This window comes from Syngnathus leptorhynchus, chromosome 10, assembly GCF_054491065.1.
Source record: "Syngnathus leptorhynchus isolate UIUO chromosome 10, UIUO_Slep, whole genome shotgun sequence".
Lineage (NCBI taxonomy): Eukaryota > Metazoa > Chordata > Actinopteri > Syngnathiformes > Syngnathidae > Syngnathus > Syngnathus leptorhynchus.
The window spans coordinates 8789543-8809495 of NC_141204.1; the positions used below are offsets into that span (position 1 = coordinate 8789543).

General features: G+C 39.4%; 1 protein-coding gene across 4 annotated transcripts in view; it reads right to left on the reverse strand.

Annotated features, from left to right (window-relative positions):
* Positions 1–19953, reverse strand: part of macrod2 (mono-ADP ribosylhydrolase 2) — a 272730-nt gene that overhangs the window by 193685 nt on the left and 59092 nt on the right. For all 4 annotated transcript variants that reach the window (XM_085922722.1, XM_085922723.1, XM_085922721.1 and 1 more), the window contains one exon: positions 14859–14888. In XM_085922722.1, coding sequence (XP_085778848.1) covers positions 14859–14888 — 30 coding nt within the window. The remainder of the gene's footprint in view (positions 1–14858; positions 14889–19953) is intronic.

Consider the following 19953-nt stretch of genomic DNA (forward strand, 5'->3'; position numbering starts at 1 on the left):
AGGTGATGAGCGCATTGATTCAAATAGTACAATAAATGATAGAATAAATAGTTGAGGCATTATTTTGGGTATCTGTTTATTTCAATGGACCAAAACAAGTTGATTCAAATGGTACTAAAAATGGTTGGACAAATACGTGAGGCATTAATTTGGGTATCTGTTTATTTCAATGCGCACCAAAACAAATAACAAAAAAACAAAAAAGCAAAGATACGTGATGTATTTTAGCTATTGCGTGAAGTGTGAGTGTTTCTATGCTGGGTATTTTTCCACATTTTCTTTCTATTACCTTTTTATTTTGCCTCATTCGTTTCATGCTTTTTCTGGGCTTTCAAATTTCGATTTGCTCTCACTGAACAAAATGACAGAGTTCTTGTCAGAGGCGCTCTTATCGACAGTCTCAATCCCGCAGCGAGAGATCCCTTGCTATTTGTTGAATTTAAGTATGATGGTGCGCTTTAGTGGCTCATCTGCTGCTGCACTTTCTCAGCCGGCACTCGTGATTAGATTCCATATCCCAACCGGCTGAAGATAAACTATATCTCCATTGGCCAGGCCTCTTAAGATCAGGCTGCCTTTATGGAAGCTTTATCACAACGCATTCCTCTAAACATTGTGATGCAGGAAACCATGCTTGTCAATTAATAAAAGATTTAATAGTATTGTTATTTGGTTTCTCAAGGGAGATGATCAAGGACTCCTAAAGGGTGGCACTATATATAAAATTCTTAAGCTAGGCTCATAGAGCCCGTTCGTCATGCGGGTGTATATACGGCAACGTTTGAAAAGAGAGTGGGGGCTGTGGTGGTGGTGGGGGGGGCTGCTGTGTGTATTTATTGTTCGCTTCTGCTTTAATGGCTCGTGACTGGCTAGCTTTATTAAACTGGGCTTTGAGCACACACATAGCAGCAGTAAAACTTCCGGATGGCTGAGAGGGGATCAATTTGAACTGCCGCCTGTAAGAATTACTGCGAAGTAATGGTATTATCACACAGGTAGGTCTTGCCTGTGTTAAGGGTGAACTAGACCATTTAAATTCTTTAATCAACTTTGCTATGAGCTGCATGACAATTATATTATGATACTAAGATTATTTACTTTTTTAGGTGGAGACCTTTTTGTGACTATTATTTAGGACAAAGCCTGGCGAAAATAGTTACAATAAAAAGGACAAAGAGACACATTCAATTAAAGTTCGGTTGCCAAACCTCTGTGTCATGATGTGAATCAACTCATGTAACCACCAATAAAATGGTCAAAACTATACAGCTAGAGACTATAAAAAATATTAAAGGGGGAATATGAAGTTAAAGTTGCTAACCAGATTTGAATGTAGCATCAATTCAATGATCCATTGTGTCATTGATAAATCAAAGACAACTATACCTGCCATTTATCTTGTATATTTAATGCCTATTTTTTGCACACGTGTTTTTTCTGTGGCTTTTTGTGTCATTTTTGACTGACCAAAATTCTGCCTCAATTAATGGAGTTGTTACCCTGCTGAAGGTTGAAAAAAAAAGGTTGGCGTTTGCCAAGGAAGCCAGATTAGCACTCATCACAAGTGATGTTTGAGATCCTCCACCGACCCCTGAGGGCAAGAAGCCAAACCGCTTCCACACTGGGGCCCAAACTGCTTATTGTCACCAGCCACCCAGAACAACAGACAACAAATTGCCATGTCCGGAACTTCATCCTTCACGTCAATATAATGTGCAGCTTTTGTCCCACATCTAGTGAAAGACAATAATAATAAATGATATCCCACAGAGGAGCAAAAACACATGGTTCAACAACAGCTACAAAGAGATAACACGTGCTTTGATGTAAGCGTTTGTGAGTGATTTTGCCTGAGACTTCTCTATTTGCAAAGTAACAAAATAATCATGATGCAAATGAATGCATATTTAAACTACAGCGCACATTATGCAAGAAGCAGAATATAAACAGATGGCTATGAGCTAGCTACAAATGACTAGTTACACATTTTCAAAAAATAAATGACATTTAAAAAGGCACCAAGTCAGGGGCAATGACATCCTTTCATCCAGCCGTTTTCAACACCAGATGCTCTCAACGATGTAAATAAATAAAAAATGGACTAGATGGAAAAATGAGTATATGCTTTGGTCTTGATAAGCAAGGTATACAGCATCATGGCAGAAGCTGGAATATTAATAGCCTGTCATAGCTAAAGAACCTTTAGGTGATGGTTTACTATAATTGGATAATCAAAGTTTTTCACCTCTTTCTGTTCTGGCAAATAAATAAAAACAATAAATACATTGACATGTAATCATCCGGTTCTGGCCCAATAAAGGTATTTGGCAAAAGTTGGAGTAAGCATTTTAAAAGCCAGCTAGATGAAATGCATCATTAGGGTCGATTTCCTAGTCTGCTCAATCATGGAAAAATAATGAGGTATTTCTGTCCCCATAATGCTCATTGACAATAAGATTGAAAAGATTTTAAGCATAGTTGACTAAAGAAGCAAAATATACCATTATTGTTTATCAATAAAGGCTTGATAAGACTCAGTGGCATTGGAATGAGATTTTCTTGAAATATGTTACACTCCATTTCATACAGTGCTGTACACTTTTTCCTTTATCCTGTAGAACATAAAATAAAATACAATAATGTGATGAATGAGGCAGAGGAACGAGTAAGTATTTTTTTAATTAGGGTCTTGGCAAAAAAAGGCTTCTGCGTGTTTCTCGTATGTGCAGTAGCCATCCTAAATGGCAGCAATAAATGCACACAGATCTTGCAGGGCTGTAAAAGGCTCCAGTAAAATAAAATGCATGATTTAATGGCCATCTGTTTGGTGCCTATGCAGACCTCACTGCGACATGCTTTGTGAGTGATCAAAGGCAATGTCCACATCAAGAGCAATTCACCTAAGTAGGCACAAGGGGAAATTAACAAGCCGTGTTTTCAAGTCCAATTGTAAAATAACCTCAAAAATGAGTCACTCTTTCTTTCATTCTTTCTTAAACCCGATTTGTCATTGACTGTTTATGCTTATGAACTACATCCAGAGCCAATTTAGGTGTTGGCGGATAGGTGCCAAATGTCCAAGCACACATTTTGGTCATACACACAAGCACAGAAAGACACCCTTCAAATTGCCCCATTCATATATAATCTAGGCTCAGTAAATAAAACATTTAACAGCTGTGCCCACAAGGACACATATTACAGCATGAGGAGTTTAAATATACAAAAACAAAGACAAAAAAGACAAGCTTCAGAAAATTGCTTGATTCATATGAAAGCAGACATCCTCACTCAAGAGTCTCTCAGAGGAGACAAAGTAACAACTTAATATACAGTAACTCACATCAGGACTTCATTAAAGAGAGATCCAGAAAGTAAGCAATATTTCACACGCTCAGTGAAAACAGCCTTACATGCCGAAAAGATCATTTAAAAAGTAGTTGGCTATCACATCTTATTTGGTCCAACCCATGTTATTAGCATGGATGGGGAGATTTTTTTTTCTACCTATCCAAAGGGCAGGGCATTTTTTAAGAGCTTTCAGGTAAAGGCTTTACATGAATTTAAGATTTTTTTGTGTGTGTGCTTTTGTCAAACAGAACACATCCTCTAAGAGAGAGCTACTGTGGAAAAAAAAGTATTCCATGGAGTATTGGCAAGGGAAGTAAACAACTTTGAAGGTGAACAAATGGTTATCGGACAAAATTGCAAAAAGGTCAAGTGTTTTCCTCGGTATCCACTTATATCATCCGCGCTGTGACCTTTAGGTCAAACACACACATACACAGCTAACAATGGGACTCAAAACTAGAGCTGTGTGCCACTTCATTTACACCCCTCCCATACTCAATTGAGTGGGAGAAAGTCAGTATGTTGTTGATCACTCCATCCGTACTGGAGGCCAAAGGGACGGTTGGTGTCTTTTTTGCAATTCCAGGTGAATGTGGTGTGTGGTCGTCTTTGCCCAGTTAGCTTCAAAGCGTGAATCTTACTCAGATTGCAGGAGCTCCATCCACCCACCAACGGTAAACACAATAGCTCCCAATGGTGCTGAGCTGATTGCGGTTTCATCAAGCCTCGTACCAGGGCCACATGAGATATGCTCCGTCTCTCTCACAGTTTGATGAACTGGGTCATTTTCTCTGCACATAGCAGAAAGACCCTAACAAACTGATTGGCAAGCTGTGTCTATCAAGGCTTAGAAAGCTGCTTCAAAAAGGCGAGATAACAGTCAATACTAACAAAATGATACCACAAATCTCCCCCCAACCCCCGAGAATGCTCATTAACTGCTAACTATGTACTGTGCAGTATATGCTAAGGTGAGCTTGACAGAAGAATGCCAACTTTCAGTGGGCTCAAATAACATTTCATCACTAGGATAAATATTTTTAGACATATGCAAACTACACATACAAAGTTCTGCTTTTCAACACACAATCACTAAGTTGAAACCTGTCACAATTGGGGGTTATGTGCAAAAAATTGGACCGATCTAAAGTGTGGATAAGTGGCTTCTCTTTAATGATGCAATAATAATGGTTGAACAGAGAAGTGATGATTCCTGGGGTAAAAGGAATATTTAGGATCCTGATGATTATCTTGAACAATATTCTCATTAGAAGTATCAAATTCAATCACTCAATTCAGCCACAACTCAAATCACACGTTACTTCGAATCTGGAACCCTGCAAAAATGACATGCTGGTCTCTTTCAACATTATGGTACCTCATGTGTATTTGTGCTAAATATAAAGTAAATGTCTCTGAGAATAGCAAAGACACCATATGTTTACTGTCATTACACACTAGCTGTGCAGGCAAGTTCCACACTGTTAATCAAATGGTTTCACGGGCCAGATGTGACCCGTGGGCCGTGAGTTTGACACATGTTCAACTTAAATAGTATACGACACTTATTCATTTTATGGAGGAAAAATGCTGAGATACAGTTCTACAACTGTGACCAAAGACAGGTCTGTGAGGTTTCTAAGCTTAAGTTTTAACATAGGCATGGGACATACAGTACGGCTTTGTTTTTCGAAGGCGTGTTTTTTTTTTCCTCATCAACAACCAGATCTAGACATACCCGTATCATATAATTCCAAATTCTAATCCAAAAGTGCAACATAAGGAAATCTAAAATCAGTATTATTATCACTCACGACAAAATGTGTTAATACATAGTTGCTGTCAGCCCACAAAGATATTTGATAACTTTGTGTGTATATTGATGACCTGCAACTCGTGCTTGTGGAAAAAACCCATTAATTTGCAGTCAAAAGTAAGAAGCCATAACACAAACAGTTTAGCTTTCACACCACCCACTGTGGCAGACATCTGTTCTCTGCTCTTTTTGTCTTCATCCCTCTGCCATTTCCCACACCGCCTTTCTCCACATTCATTTTTTACTGACATTCACCTCCAGTCTACAGTGCTTCTTTACGTGGGTTCCTGTGACTCTCCTTAGAGAACTGTCTACAGAGCACACACTGCAGGAGCACTGTGCAGGTGATAATGAAGTGCCTAGGAAGAGGGGATAAGGTGGAGTGGTGGGTATCATCCCAAAGGTATAAATGCTCATCTCCCCCACAGGAAGGACACAGGGAGCGTATTTTACCTCAGTCTAACTTGCTGGCTCGGTGTTAGCCTAAGCCGGTGTGCCAGGATTGTTGCTCGGTCTTTTCAGAAAGCAGAAAGGGGGTTCACACAGTGATACGTCCGTGTCCTAAGGGATGCTTGGTGTTTCATCAGCTTAATGCCTGCCTGTTTATGCTGCATAGCCAGGCTGAGAAAAGCAGACACTGGGAAAGTGAAGATCTTCACCAAGGGAACCAACAGATACAGTGAAAGATAAATACAGGGTGAGGGTAAGAAAGAGGGAAGGGAGAAAATGCTATTCCCCGTGGTCTGGCAAAAAGATGACAGCTTTCCTCTGGAGCATGAAGTCCTCTCTCTCGGCTGAAACTTGCAGGCAAGCGGCCTGTCAGGCAGTCCTACAGTCGATTGCCCCATGAGGGACTCAGAGGCTCGACAATGAGTTGCATGTTGACAAAAAGCCACCACATTAGGTCAATTTCAGCAAGAGGTGTCAAATAAGGACAATGACTAAGCAACCAAAAAGCCTGTCCGAGACTACTGCATTTATATTTCTTTCCCACAAAGTTTGGAGCTCACATAATTAATAAACCATTCACTATGGTAGACTGAAATATTGGGGCACAGGGAGCAACCAACCATGACAGTTATTGTGTCTACACTTTATGCCTTTGGGATGTACAGTATAGCCCGTCACTCTGTGCCAAACCTCAGGCCTATAATGTGCTAATTTGATGAGTACCATACATGCCTGTCAGACCAATTTAATTTCCACGAATGGAAACCAGTATAGTAGATGTAGTGCCTAAGTGACAGGCAACATATTTCATGTTTAGTGGAAATTTTGAATTTGTCCACAACCTCTTACAGAATTCTGGTCAACCTCACCTTTTATAATATGACAATGTTTCTTGAAGCAATGCTGGTTAACATATTTGTTAATTTGCTGTTTTCTGTCAATATAAGCCCTCCAATCATGGTTTAGCCTCTCACCAAAGTCTGCTGGGATAGACAAGCAACACAAAGAAGAAAACAAGCAAAATAGAAAATAGACATATGGTTGGATGTTTCTCACTCGGGACTAAAATATGATCCAAAGTGTTGCCGTTATAAATTTTTGATTACCAATATAAAATCTGAGCTCTAAGTAACACTGTTCTATGTCTTGAAAGCAGTTGTCACTGCCTCAGACGCTCCGGCTGATGTTACCGCACATGTAATTATCCGAATGTACAAAGCCTAAAAAGCAGCTGTTAAGATGCGTACTTTCATAAACAACACATTAAAAGAGGCATTAAAGAGGCATGCAGTAATAACTCTGTAAAAGGCAAAGCATGCTGGAAAACATTTTCCGCCAATTCCTTCACACCCTAAATATGTTTTTGTTTTTTTTTAAATGTGCAATGTGAGGTGCTGATGATAAAAAAAAAAAAATACAAATGCATAATTCAGAGCAGCAGCTGCCTTTCTGTAACTTGTGGTTCCCACCCATGATCATGCCCTGGGTCTGTCTACATGCAGTTCTATCTTTGGTAGAACATAACAATGTGAATGGCTGTTGTCTGGGATCAAGATTATTAGCCCCCACCATTGCCACCACCAGAAATTGCTAGCAACCTTTCAAGTAATAAACTATTTATGCCAGTAACTCTTCTGGGGTGGAATACAAAACTTTCTGGTACCTGCCCTGCAAATTATTCCTAAATCTTTGTTTTTCACTGTTAACTCACTTCTTTAATCAAGCCCAAACTAGGAAATAGGGCATTCAGCCCTTCAGCCACGGAAATAGCTAAATGTGAAGGGGTCTAATTTTACATGAAAACCAAATCTTTAACATTCTCCTAAGCAATGATAACTGGTCAGATTTGATTTCGCAGCATGGTATGCTAGCAAAGAAAGAATGGACCCACAATCCTGGCTTGAAGTCATCTCACAACACAGCATGGCTCCTATACACAGGTATAAAATAATGCATATTTCAAACTATGACGTCAACCATTTCTGAATGAGTGAGTGACCATGTGGCCAAGTTCTCGACTCCTCATATGATGTATCCTCATGTTTGCCTCGCACTGCTTGGTAAGACTATGATGTACGGTAGAGAGCCTTGCTAAGAACTGTCCCCATCTGTCAGATCTCATCACTCCATCCGGCATTGCTAGGGGCAGTGGGACCCAAACTGACCACTGAGTCAACTGACAAGGCAACTCAGCATCCAGATATTGTGGAATAAGACTCGTAGAGCTGAAGCCCAGTTAACACACTTGCGGATTCAGACTGACGCTGACAGGCCTCTTGCAAGCAAATGTACGGACAATCAAGTTTGCACTCACACACACACACAACCATTTGAAGACACACAGTCAAAGAGACAATTATACATAACACACACAGACACATGCGTGCAAAACAAAATGGTCAAAGAGATTGCAAAATCAGCCTACAAAAGGGATCACAATGGATCTGACACAGGACACAAATGTGCTCTGACATTGGGGCTGGTAATGCTTTGAGTTGTCTAAAATCGCAACAACTGACCCAGAAATTGTGATGCACCAAGGGGTCTGGGGTCGGTTGTGTGCAATCCAATGTGGATAAGAACTAAATTGATATTTTCTTGCCTAGCTCACCAGCCCTGTGGCAATATAGACTGGACACTCTGTGCACAATGCGCAGTGACAGAATAAGGTGGATAGTTCAATTGTAGTCTTTTGCAATGCCGTCATGAGAATAAATAACTGATTCAAATATACAGAGATACGGTGTAGGATTGCACAATATCAATCTCCCAAGTCCCCTGATTGAAGTCAAAGGCCACCCTTGTTTCCTTTCGGAGATGGAAACAGAAGAAGAGAGAGGCTGCAGAGGTCAAACACAAAAGAAAACAAGCAGCTGCAATACATTTATAGTAGAGACCCTATGGGACAGTGGGAACTAGAGTGTAATATCACACATTTGTTATCAACTAAATGTTTCAGAAAAGTCTGATAATGGTCTGCTTTGTTCTTGTGACCGTCCTTGCAGTTGCACTGTGAGTCTGAGCTTCCATACAGCTTCATAATTAAAATTGCTTTTTTAGCAAGGAATCTTTCGCTTGATGAATTCCGTGCACATCAACACTCCTAAGGAGAATGTGGGTTCTTTCCTAACATGTTATTCTTCTAAAATAGTGAGATAACTTCAAAACAGTTGACTTAAAACCTGATACACTAGTTTGTGCATGCAAAAGCAGGTGCAGATGTGATTGGTCAGGCAAACACATTCTGGGGGCACTATAATCAAAATAGAGTATTTTAGCAGGCGCAATTCAATTCCAAAAATCATATACAGTGGAGCCTCAGTTCTCGAACACAATCCGTTCCAGAAGGCTGTTCGAGAAGTGAATCATTCGAATCATGAATCATGTTTCCCTATTACAAATAATGGATGGAAAAATTAATCCGTTCCAAGCAAAAAAAAAACAGTCATTATTTCATTTGTGCATTTTTGTCCGATTGCGCAACTGCAGCGCGTCGCCGACCGCGCATCTGCTCCGCGCTGGTCACATTATTGTAAGTATGAAAGTATATAAAATATTTCTAACTACTGAACTAAAAGTGCATTTTTTAACGTTTAGCCCTAACTGCAGTTACGTTGCAGTTTAATTCCTTTCAAGATAGCAAACTATTGAATATAAGGCAAGACACTAAATGGAAAAAATGTTGATTGACCTTCAGTGGGTGGGTTTTTTTCCACCCTCCGAGACTTGCGTATTGAGACGTATCAGATCAATAGACTTCATTAGATACCTGGAACCTGAAAAGGACTTATGTAAATCTACAGAATTTGTTGGGAGAAAATTGATTCATATTTTCCGACTAGACACTCAGCAACTGTTGCCATAAAGGCCTTGTAATGGTCTCTTTAAATTATATTCTTAATAGCAACGGTGACATCATATTTGAGAGGTGCATTGGCTTCTACACATTGTATAAAATGATCACTATGTTCCCAAGTGGAGAATCATCTATTCCAAAAATGCTTGTCTTGTGTGGGCCAAGTGGCACAAATCTGGTCACAACGGCAGCCAAGAAGGCACCACATGGTTTCAAATGCTGATATATGTGCCATTCAAGTTCGTTCCTTCCCTTCACTTGCAATACAATGCCAGAGATCAAGCGCTGCCATCAACCAGCTTAAGACATGACTGCCGCAGGCGCTGGCCAGCAGTTTGATTTATACATGGGGACAGAGATGAATGATTCATAGGCTACTAGAGAGATACCAAGACACGTGGCAGATGTGTCCTTCTGTCGTTTGCAGATACACACCTTCTCATAAATCCAGGTGAAGAGTCTCTGAATCTTAGCTTTGCACAACCTCCCATTTTTTGTCACTGGCACACATAATTGCATGCTCTAACCTTTCCCTTTTGTTCCTGTCTGTTTTTAATCTGGTGTTCTTTGACTTTCTTCTTACCTTTCTATTATCGTCTGACCATTCTAAATATGGAACCCACATTTTTGACTAAAATAAATGGTTCAATCATTCCACATCAATTTGTTCATCCATCACTACATATTGGAAGAGGAGGCAGTGTTGGAGACACCAAAAGTCATTTCTGTCACTATTTTGATACCTCAAAATACAGTCCAGATCATGACCTTGTTACCTACATCTTATGGTAGCTGCAACAGAAGTACTCTTTACATATTATTGTTATAATATAGTACACATACTATTCTCACTGTGACGACTTGCTAACATAAATCCAAACATGCAACCCTACACACGTTAACGAACCATTGTTTAATATAATCGTGAGCCGGATGTGTTGACCAAGCAATGCTAATTCAAACAATTTGGAATGAGTTGCATTTGCTTAATATTTCCTGAACACCAGGACATGACTACACGGCAACCAAAGCGCAGCACTTATAGTATTTCAGCACAGATAAAAGGTGCATCTCTATCAGGGTGTAACTAAGTGCTCACTAAATATGAAGAGATAAGTATGCCCCGAGGGCATTTCGCTGACGGAGGAATCTTTGCATTTCATTTATCATGTTGTATTATTTAGGCTACTCCCTGGAGAAAACACACTATCTTTGTCATAAGTTATGCTAATGGCTGTTACTACCATCTGCAAACTGAGGACCATCAGTCAAGCATCGTGTGCAATCGATGAGCGATGAGAATGTCATATTTGAGTGATTAATTGTTAGGGGAGGTCCTGAGCTCCCAGAAAGCTGATGTGGCTGCAGCTAGGGCAGCAGGTCAACCAGGCCAAGTAGTCACACAACGCCATCGCCGATCACCCCCCACCCACCCCCAACAAAGAAGACCATGCCCTGGTCGCTGCAAATCTCCACAATAAACAGGCCTCTGGCAGCACCAGAAAGTGGATAACAGTTCACCTGGAGGTGATGTGAAAAGAAAACAAAAGTCTTTGCATAACAAATGGAGATACAGACAACAAAGAAAACACAGATCTTGTATAAAGGATTATCCAAACATGTCCAAAACTGGAAATATTTTCTTTATAAGCACTAAGGCACACACAGTTGTAGGATAATAGAGTCCTGAAGCTACTATTTAGATTTGCTGAAACTGCAAATCTTCCATCAGTGGGGAAATTTTACCATGAGTTCAGAAACCAAAAGGGTATTTTATTCTTTCATCTCTATTTCTGTTCTCCTCATCCTGTATAAACACATTCTCTCGAGTATGGTCATTCTTTCCCGTCCACATGAAAATAGAGGCGATTTTGACACTTGAGTTTACTTTTTTGACAGTTGAATGTGTGTAAATAAAAAAGCTAAACTTTAGAAAAATGGATCTGAAAGTGGCCATTTGAGGAATTCCTATGTACAGCTGCAACTTTTCTGCAAATGGAGGCTGTTCAAATATGTCACATCCATTCATACATGACTGAACACCGAACTACTGTTGTTGCAATTGTACCTCAAGAAAAAGACTGCAGGACAACCACCGTAGCCAGATGCAATCGGCGGCACATCAACCATAATTAATCCACTAACGTGTTTACAGACTCACGCCAATGAAGAGACCTGTGGGCATGCAGCACTGGAGTCTGTGTTACGCAAGCAATGGCAGAAGCTGGTTAAATTTGTGAGCACTGAAGCCCAATGACTAAATTATCCAGAATTAGGACTTAGTAAACAAGCATGGATGTGCCCCGCTGCTAAGCTGGAGTCAAGAAAGTGGGCCCTATGTTACAAAAACACGTTGTTTGGGTGGTCTAGTCAAGTCCTATTGCTCAATGGGCAACAATTGTGGTTAGAATGCAAATTTCACATCAAAAGGTGGGAAAGCTCCTGCTCGGTGGCTACACCGTGCTTTGTGGTATCATTAGAAGGCTGTGAATATGCAGTTGTGTTGCCTTTGATAAATTAGAGTGGTGGTGAGACAGACAGTAGGATGTTTACATTCTTTTTGGGATGGTGCCAGCATCCAGCCACATTGTGACACACATTACAAGAACATTTCAGGACCATTTATAATTACTCTGTATTCACCAAGGCCTCATTTAGTGTGCTATTATCAGAGATCATTGTTATTTCCTTCCATGTATGTTCAGAATCCCAGCGAGACCACTATGTCTAATGCAGATAACTGTGCTATTTTGGCTAACCCCATTGTGTACATGAAAGTGAAAACATAAGGCCCAGTGAGAATTCCCATTAGTGATTTTATAGGATTAAACAGAGCACCGGAGCATAACAGTGTTCATTGTATATGTTGTTATTTTTTGTCTCTATAATTTATCGCTCAGAGTGCGAACAATGTTTTTCAGGACAAGGAAATAGTTTTTGTTTTACTACATGCCATTTAGATCATGGTGCCATATGCCAACTAAAAGTGTTGATTAACATTCAGAACACTGCTTGTTTTGTGGACAGTATTAATAATACTATTGATCAATCTGCAAATTATGAGTTAGATCTGATCACAGAATCTGCAAAAAATCAAAAATATCTGCTGATCAATCCAGTTAAGCAGATATGCGTGAAGTCTATCCTGACAGAAAAAAAAAGTGAGTGAACAGTCATCAAATAATTCAACAAATGAAGTAAAGTTTGAGTTGGTTTTGTCAATTTTGGTTAGGTGGTAGTGGTATTAGCAGGCCAGTCTCCTAATCTATGGGAACAGAATAAGGCTCTGGTGCATGAGCCCAAACATGATGAATCATCTTGTTGTGAAACTACCCCTCTGCAGAGTCCTGAGAAGACAGCTGGGAGATAAAGAAGGTATGAGAGCACGTCCCCTCTTCACATCGATCCTTTCCACCACCAGGGGAGAAGGTATTCACACGCCAAACCACAGATAAAGCTATGGGGAGGGCCAGGGTGAGAAAGGTTTGCAACTTCAGCAGCCACCTCAGAGTGATAAAGACACAAGAGCAAAAAAAAGTCTTCTGGGCTTTCCATGAGGCCAGGCATGGTAGGTTGTTTGGTTAATGATTGTCATCACTCTTTTTAATGTTGAAAAACTGTCCTTGATATGAACCACTAATTCTGTTTCCTTTCTAAGAAAAAAAAGGCATACAGAAATGAAAACATTATCACAGATTATTTTTTTTTTTTAACCTTGAATTGTTTTAAGCACAAAAGCTTCAAATGATTGGACAAATGTGTTTTATAATAATAAGAGGCACTCAAAGTAATTAGAACTAATAAATATGGCTGTCACTGTTGTTGTCAAAAAGCCCAACTAAAATGATATTGTCTGTGTTTCTTAATAGTTGTGCATACAGAGGACAACATTTTCAGTGACTGGATGTAACTTTCAGTGAACACCAATGAAATGTAAAACAGGGGTTCCCAATCCTGGGCTGGGGCTGATTCTAGGTCATGGGCTAGCCCGAATTCAAGCGTGAAATTCCTTGGAAGCCAAGTGAAACGTTATTATACATTGAGCTTAAAACATTTTACAAGTCACTTCCAATAGTGACTAATATGAACTGGTCACTGAATTAAAAAAAATATTATTGGTGTAAACTGACGTTGACTGAAATAATTTCTTTTTCAAGTCGGTTATACTGTTAACTGTTGAATCGTTCAGCTTTTGTCCCAAAATAAAGACCGTTTAAAAATAAATGTATTGTGTAAATGGCTGTATAACAAAATATTTCTGTTTGGCTTGTGTTGAAATGGTGCAAATATTGTATTTTCAACAGTCGGGAAACTGGATCAAACAAGTCTGCATGTTCGGAGACTGAACTTTAGTGATTGATAGCATACAATATATGGCTTGTTTTTGGTGTGCAACAAATGTATACTGAAAAAAAACAGGCTAAGAGTTCATATTACATTTGGAGAACTTGGCAGGTTTATGGAGCTGCGTCATGACCTCTGATATCAATCACAAAACGTCTTTCCCTCACATGCAGAGAAAGAAGGTAATCTGCTAAGCATTTACACGTGTAAAAATTTGCAGTCTTAACCATGAGACATCATGACAGCCACACCAGACAGTGTGATTACATGCCAATGAGATTTCATCAGCGTGACGTGCACCCAAACAGACATGCAGATCGACGGGTAAATGCCCATTCCACCTTAATGATGCATTCTTACTGCGGATATCTCAAGCACACACAAACATTTTTACAGAGATAATAACTGTGTCTTTATTGTGGAGTCACTTTGTTATAGAAAGATGGACCATGAAAACAGTATATATTAAAGACTTTTGGAAAGCTAGATGAACAAATATAAATATATTTCCAAACAAATGTAGAAATAAAATACATAGCTACAACTGGAGCAACAATCTTCTGTACCATGCAAACTTTCTTATGAAGACCAAAAAAAAATTTTTATTCAACAGCTAACTAGAAGCTTTCATCACACTATGTGGGGAGGGGGGTGATTATTTCAATCATGTCACTGACAAAGTCAAATTTGAGAAAAGAACAGTGAGGTTTGGGCTTTAGCATTCCAACTCTTTCCCTATTATTCTAACACCACAGTTGGCTGCTTGAGATTTCTTTCACTGCTTTGATGATAATGTGCTTGGGCAGCCCAGTAAAGTAATGACCATCTCTCCAGTGTGGCTCAGTGCAAGGTTGCGCTGCACTTCACGCTCATGTTTTCAGCATTACATTCAGTCACATTTATCATGGACACTTGATGAACATCATCTACACTTAAATCTGCTGTGGTTCCATAGAAATATATTGAGGGCTTGGTTCAGGAATTAATATATCTCGTAACAGAGCAGCAACCAATAGGTAGAATATAAAGACTTTCACTTACCACCCCCTCCTCCAAGTAGACTTGAATTTGCTGAAAAAAAGAGAAATCAAATGTCAGAAAGCTTGCACAAAACGGCTATCATGATTGCTCAACTTATAACACATATGTGAACAGGTCCCCCAAAAAAATAATAACGCTCAGGCTATTTTTATGGAATTATTTTTAATCTGTGTTATAAAAGTTGTACTATACAAGGGCCACAGGAAAATTGGCATTTTTCATCCACAAAATAATGTTTACCATTCATGAAAGAAAATCAAATTGTGTTGTATCACATTAAATATACTAATTAGCAAATGTATCCTTTAGGGCAAGGCTACCTTAAAACCTTCGTCCAGTTGAAGCAATTAAAAGTGCCCTGTGGTGCAAAAACGTTGCGTTCATCTCAGCAAACCACAGACAACAGGAATTTGTGGGTTGTTATGGAAACATGTTGAGGAAATGGACAGGTTCCAGGAAAAGGAAAACATTGGGAAAAACCAAATGCATTGCTTGTGCTGCTTGTAAAATGTTTCAGTACATAAAGTTTGTTGGCAGAGCACGGCAGAGTTATTGAAGCGGCGAGCATATCATATAACAATTACCCTATTTAGGTTGTGCTCTGTCAGAAAGATCCGTTCCACATGAAAAGGAGAGAGATTAAAAGCAGAGGGTCTTAAGAATACACGAGTTAATTTGGGTGTTACAGAAAGTAGGAAGTTTGTGTTTGAAGTGAAGTTCAGACAATGGGCTTGGTCACAATCATACTGCAAAATATTCCTCTAATGATCATGTGTTCCAGCTAAATCATTAAAAGTAAGCCATTGAACAGTTATGAATCATAAGAAAACTAAAAGGCAACAGATAATGAACATATGATTTCAGGACAACCTGCACAGACTTTATGTATTTTTTTTTTTTTTTTTTTTTTAAAGGACAGTGATGGGGGGGACTTGTGGAGCTTCCACAACTTTCTGTGACAATATCATGGCTATGCGTTGTTGTCACTGAGCAGCACGTGTGGGTGGGAACAGGGACAAAGGAAAGCTTTCCCGCTGCAGAATTTGCTCATCAAAGGCCTTTTGTTATTTTTTTGGTGTGTGCACATACAGTAGGTGCATAACATAACAGACAAAAAACTCCAACAATGATACATTGACAGTCCCCTGTCATGTTTACAATGCTGCTTTTTTTTCTTTTCTTTTAGTGTGTGTGTGGGGAGGGAGATGTTAACATGAACCTTTTTTTAAGTTTGGACTGTCAACTGGCCATTCAAAGAATAGAAATGCATATTATTGTTTATGTAAAAAAAAAAAAACTCAATTTTATTTAGAAGCTACTTCAACTGTGAAGAGCAGAAATGGAGGTCTAAGTGATAAATGCTTAATAACATACTTAAGTTTGAGGTCTCATTTCACAATGTATTTTTTAAAACATCTGTCAAATTTGTAAGATGATTTTGGTTGGCAATTAAAAAAGGTACCCTTATTCAAGCTATTGGCTCTGTTGGTCATCGTGATTTTCCAGCACATTCAGTGGGCAAGTAGCCACCACAAAGTGGGCAGGCATTGGAGTCATGAATTACAATTTACTATCACAATAGTGCCACATTAAAAACTGCTCATTTTGCAGGCCTGTGTGCTTTCAAAGGCTATAGCATGCAAATGACAAACTGCATCAAACTAATTAGTTTTTACCCAAGTTATGCATAAAACTGGAGAACAATCTATTTTGATGGCATGTGATTTTTATTGTTGTACGTTACAACTCTACATATAAACTCAATGAAAGCCAACGTTTCAGTTTTCATTTAAAAGAAAGCCGATATTAAGGTAGTTTTCTGAAAGTCTATCATTGTCTTGTCACCTGGGGAGTCTTCTTATTCCTGATCTATTAAAACACTGGGGTTTAATTACTTGACATTATGGAAATGCATACCAGAGGGGGGCTGCTTCATTTACTCCACACCTAATCAGAGAATGAAGATGTGTTTTCTAATCAGTCTGACAAATCCTGAAAGTGTGTGTCGGAGAGGGGCTCAGCCATAGTTGTGAGAATACATTATAAGGATGTTTTTTTTTTTCTATACACGTGACTTGATCTTGCAGCGTAGAGAGCATTTGGCAAGCATCTCATCTGCTATTAGTAGAATATATATGAAAGGTGGGGAGGTAAAAGTGCCACTGCATGCATTTTCATTTCCCGTCTACCCCATCATCTTGTTTTTAATCGTCAAAATGTCATGAAACACATTCCGGCTGTTTATCTGTCAGCACACTGTACTGTATATGGTAACAACATCTGCAGCCAGAGCCACACTTGTAAAGAAAATGCTAAAATGCCAACAAGACCACAAGACAAGTTTAACAGGCAGCTGGACGAGAGGAATGCAAAGGTTTGTGTGTGCAAATCGGGCGGAGATTTGATTGTTAAGGCAAATGGTTATAAAAAATGATCTAATAAGATGTGCCCAAGAGTCTGCACAATTAAAGTAAATTAAATTTGTTCAACTAAGAATATACAGTGTTCTAATAGTTACTGTTAGTATAGCGGGCATTAATGACAAGAGTTTTCAGCATTTTGTGAATAAAGTCAGAATTCCCACTTTAAAGTCGGAATTCTGAGAATAAATTAAGAATTCTGATTTTAAAGTCAGAATTCTCAAGTGGGAATGTTCACTTTATAGTCAGAATTCAGAGAAATAAAGTCAGAATCCTGTCACAACCCACTCTCCTTTTTTTTTTTTCTTTTTCACTGGATCTAATCCTCTTCCGTACTCACGGGGCACATACAGTATAAAATAAAAAAAACAATATCGAAACAAGTCAAGAGTGGTGAAAAAAAAAATATATATATTTTAAAGCATATATGTACTATGTGTTAAGAAAACAAACATGGATAGGAATGTCCCGGACCATCCGGCCATCAATATAACAAAAGGCACTATGACAGAGCTATTGGCCTCAGTACAAACCACTATCAAATGATTTGTTGAAGTTGTGTTTTTCAATTTCAGTCCACGATAACTCAATCATTCAAGGACAGAATAGACCCTTTATCCCCCTCTAGAACAACTATGAGAGCAATTGACATTCGACAAAGTTACGGAAAGTTTTGAACCTGAAATGTTTCAGAAAAAAATATAGTATCTCTCAGTTTGAGTCAGCGTGGAAGGTTCAAAATGAGGCAATTAAGGAAAGCACAGTAGAGAAGTGTAGGCTATGACGTGTATCAAGAGGTGAATTGTTCCAGGGGTAACCACGACGCAGGTCATAAATCTCAATGGATGGGCTCCCTGGGCTGCGTGAAGATGACAGGTCATTAGGAAGTCCTTCTCCACAACATTGGGCTAACTCATCCAACACATGCCTTCACTGTCACTGTGGGAACACCATTTCTAGTGCGCTTTTTGAACTCCAAATCCCCAGAACATCCCCACACAGCCCGCAGCCAATGGAAACGAAGAGGGTTAAACTGCTGCACATTTCCATAGCGAGGAAAATATTGATTACAGAGCCAGAAGGTATGACAGCCTCAGCTTATGAATCGTGGCACCACATCAAGATTCTTCCCCTCCACCACCACCCTCCAGCCTCAGTGTGTGTTTAATTGTAAAGCATCCATGCAATGCATTGCACTGCTGAGGTTTGGTTCAGGGGTGCTTGTTTGCCATCATTGGCACATCTCTTGATCATGCAGCTAAATGGAACGTAGTGATGCATAACCACAAAACCTCAAGATAGTAAATGGATCTACTTCCTTGGCCACCTTAGCTGAGCCCTGAAACTATACTCAATCGAATGCAGCCTCACATGCTGTCATTTTTCTCAGCCTCTCACTAGTTTCTGCATCACATTGGTGGATAAAAGTGCACTTCAAAGAGATGATACAGATACAGAATGTAAAAAAGGCATTCTTCAGTTTGCTTTTTTTAATTTCAAAGCAGATGGCTATTTGACCAACTATGAGGCATGTCAGATATGTTCCAGGACCAAATTGCTGTTCTTTTTGTTGTGAGAAAGAATCAACCAGAATGTCTACCAATTGATGATGTGCTCTTTGGTTGGTTTGTGCACAAGTGGAGGTGGGAGTTGCGGCAGGACACCCTGTGGATTCTCCACTATGTCAATGTGCTTATGATGCACCGAGTATCTAACATTTTCTGGCCAGGAAGTACATTGTTGTGCTGGAGCAACTTCCCTACTCGCCCAACCTGGCTCACTCAACACACCAACAATGCGTTCAAGGGCAAATTTGCACTATAACACACTGGCAAAGTAAAGATAACAGATTCACACAATAATATAAACAAGCAGTCTACTATCCAAGACACACAAGTCTACTCAGCAAATGCAGCCTTGAATTTGTTTTGACATTTATCACACTCACACAATCAACTGTAAACAGATGTATGGACACTGAGACCAAAATACTTAATCACTTGTAGACTTGACCAACAATTGAGACAGTCATTAAATGTTCTTCTCAGTGTGTTTTGACATCCAAAATGTCACTCTAAGACATCATTGTTTAGAGAGTCAGTCAAGTGAAGTACTTTTGTCAAATTTTATTTTCGTGCAAAATACACAGACACAAACTTTTTCCACTTCAACAACCTTCCTAACAAGCACCACTACTAGAGGCCTATGCACACACGCAATCGCATCCACAATACCCACATTAATGTGCATGCACTGAAGCACAAAGCAGCACCACTGGAAATGTTCAAGCAAGGATTTGATTTCGAGAGCAGTCCATCTAATGCCTCTATTCAAACCCTCTATGATGGGTTATTTCTTCATTAACATTTCAAATAGAAATAAAACTTGAAAATCCACAAAGTGTGGAATGAAGTAATAGAGGCAGCAGTGGTATTTGCTATTTGTGGCGCATTAAAAATGTATGCTACACCACACATGCTGCCTTGCCTGATTATAGAGGTTTTTGTTCTTTACAGCTTCAAGTAGTCCCAGAGAAGCCCAACAGAGTCAGACAAACTTGGGAGTAGCAGCACACGTTCTGACAGAGACAAACAATTCTGGCTCAAGAAACATTTGCAGCTGTGAAAATAATGCAAAGGTGGCATAAAGTGTGCATGGTGTGCAAAACAATATCA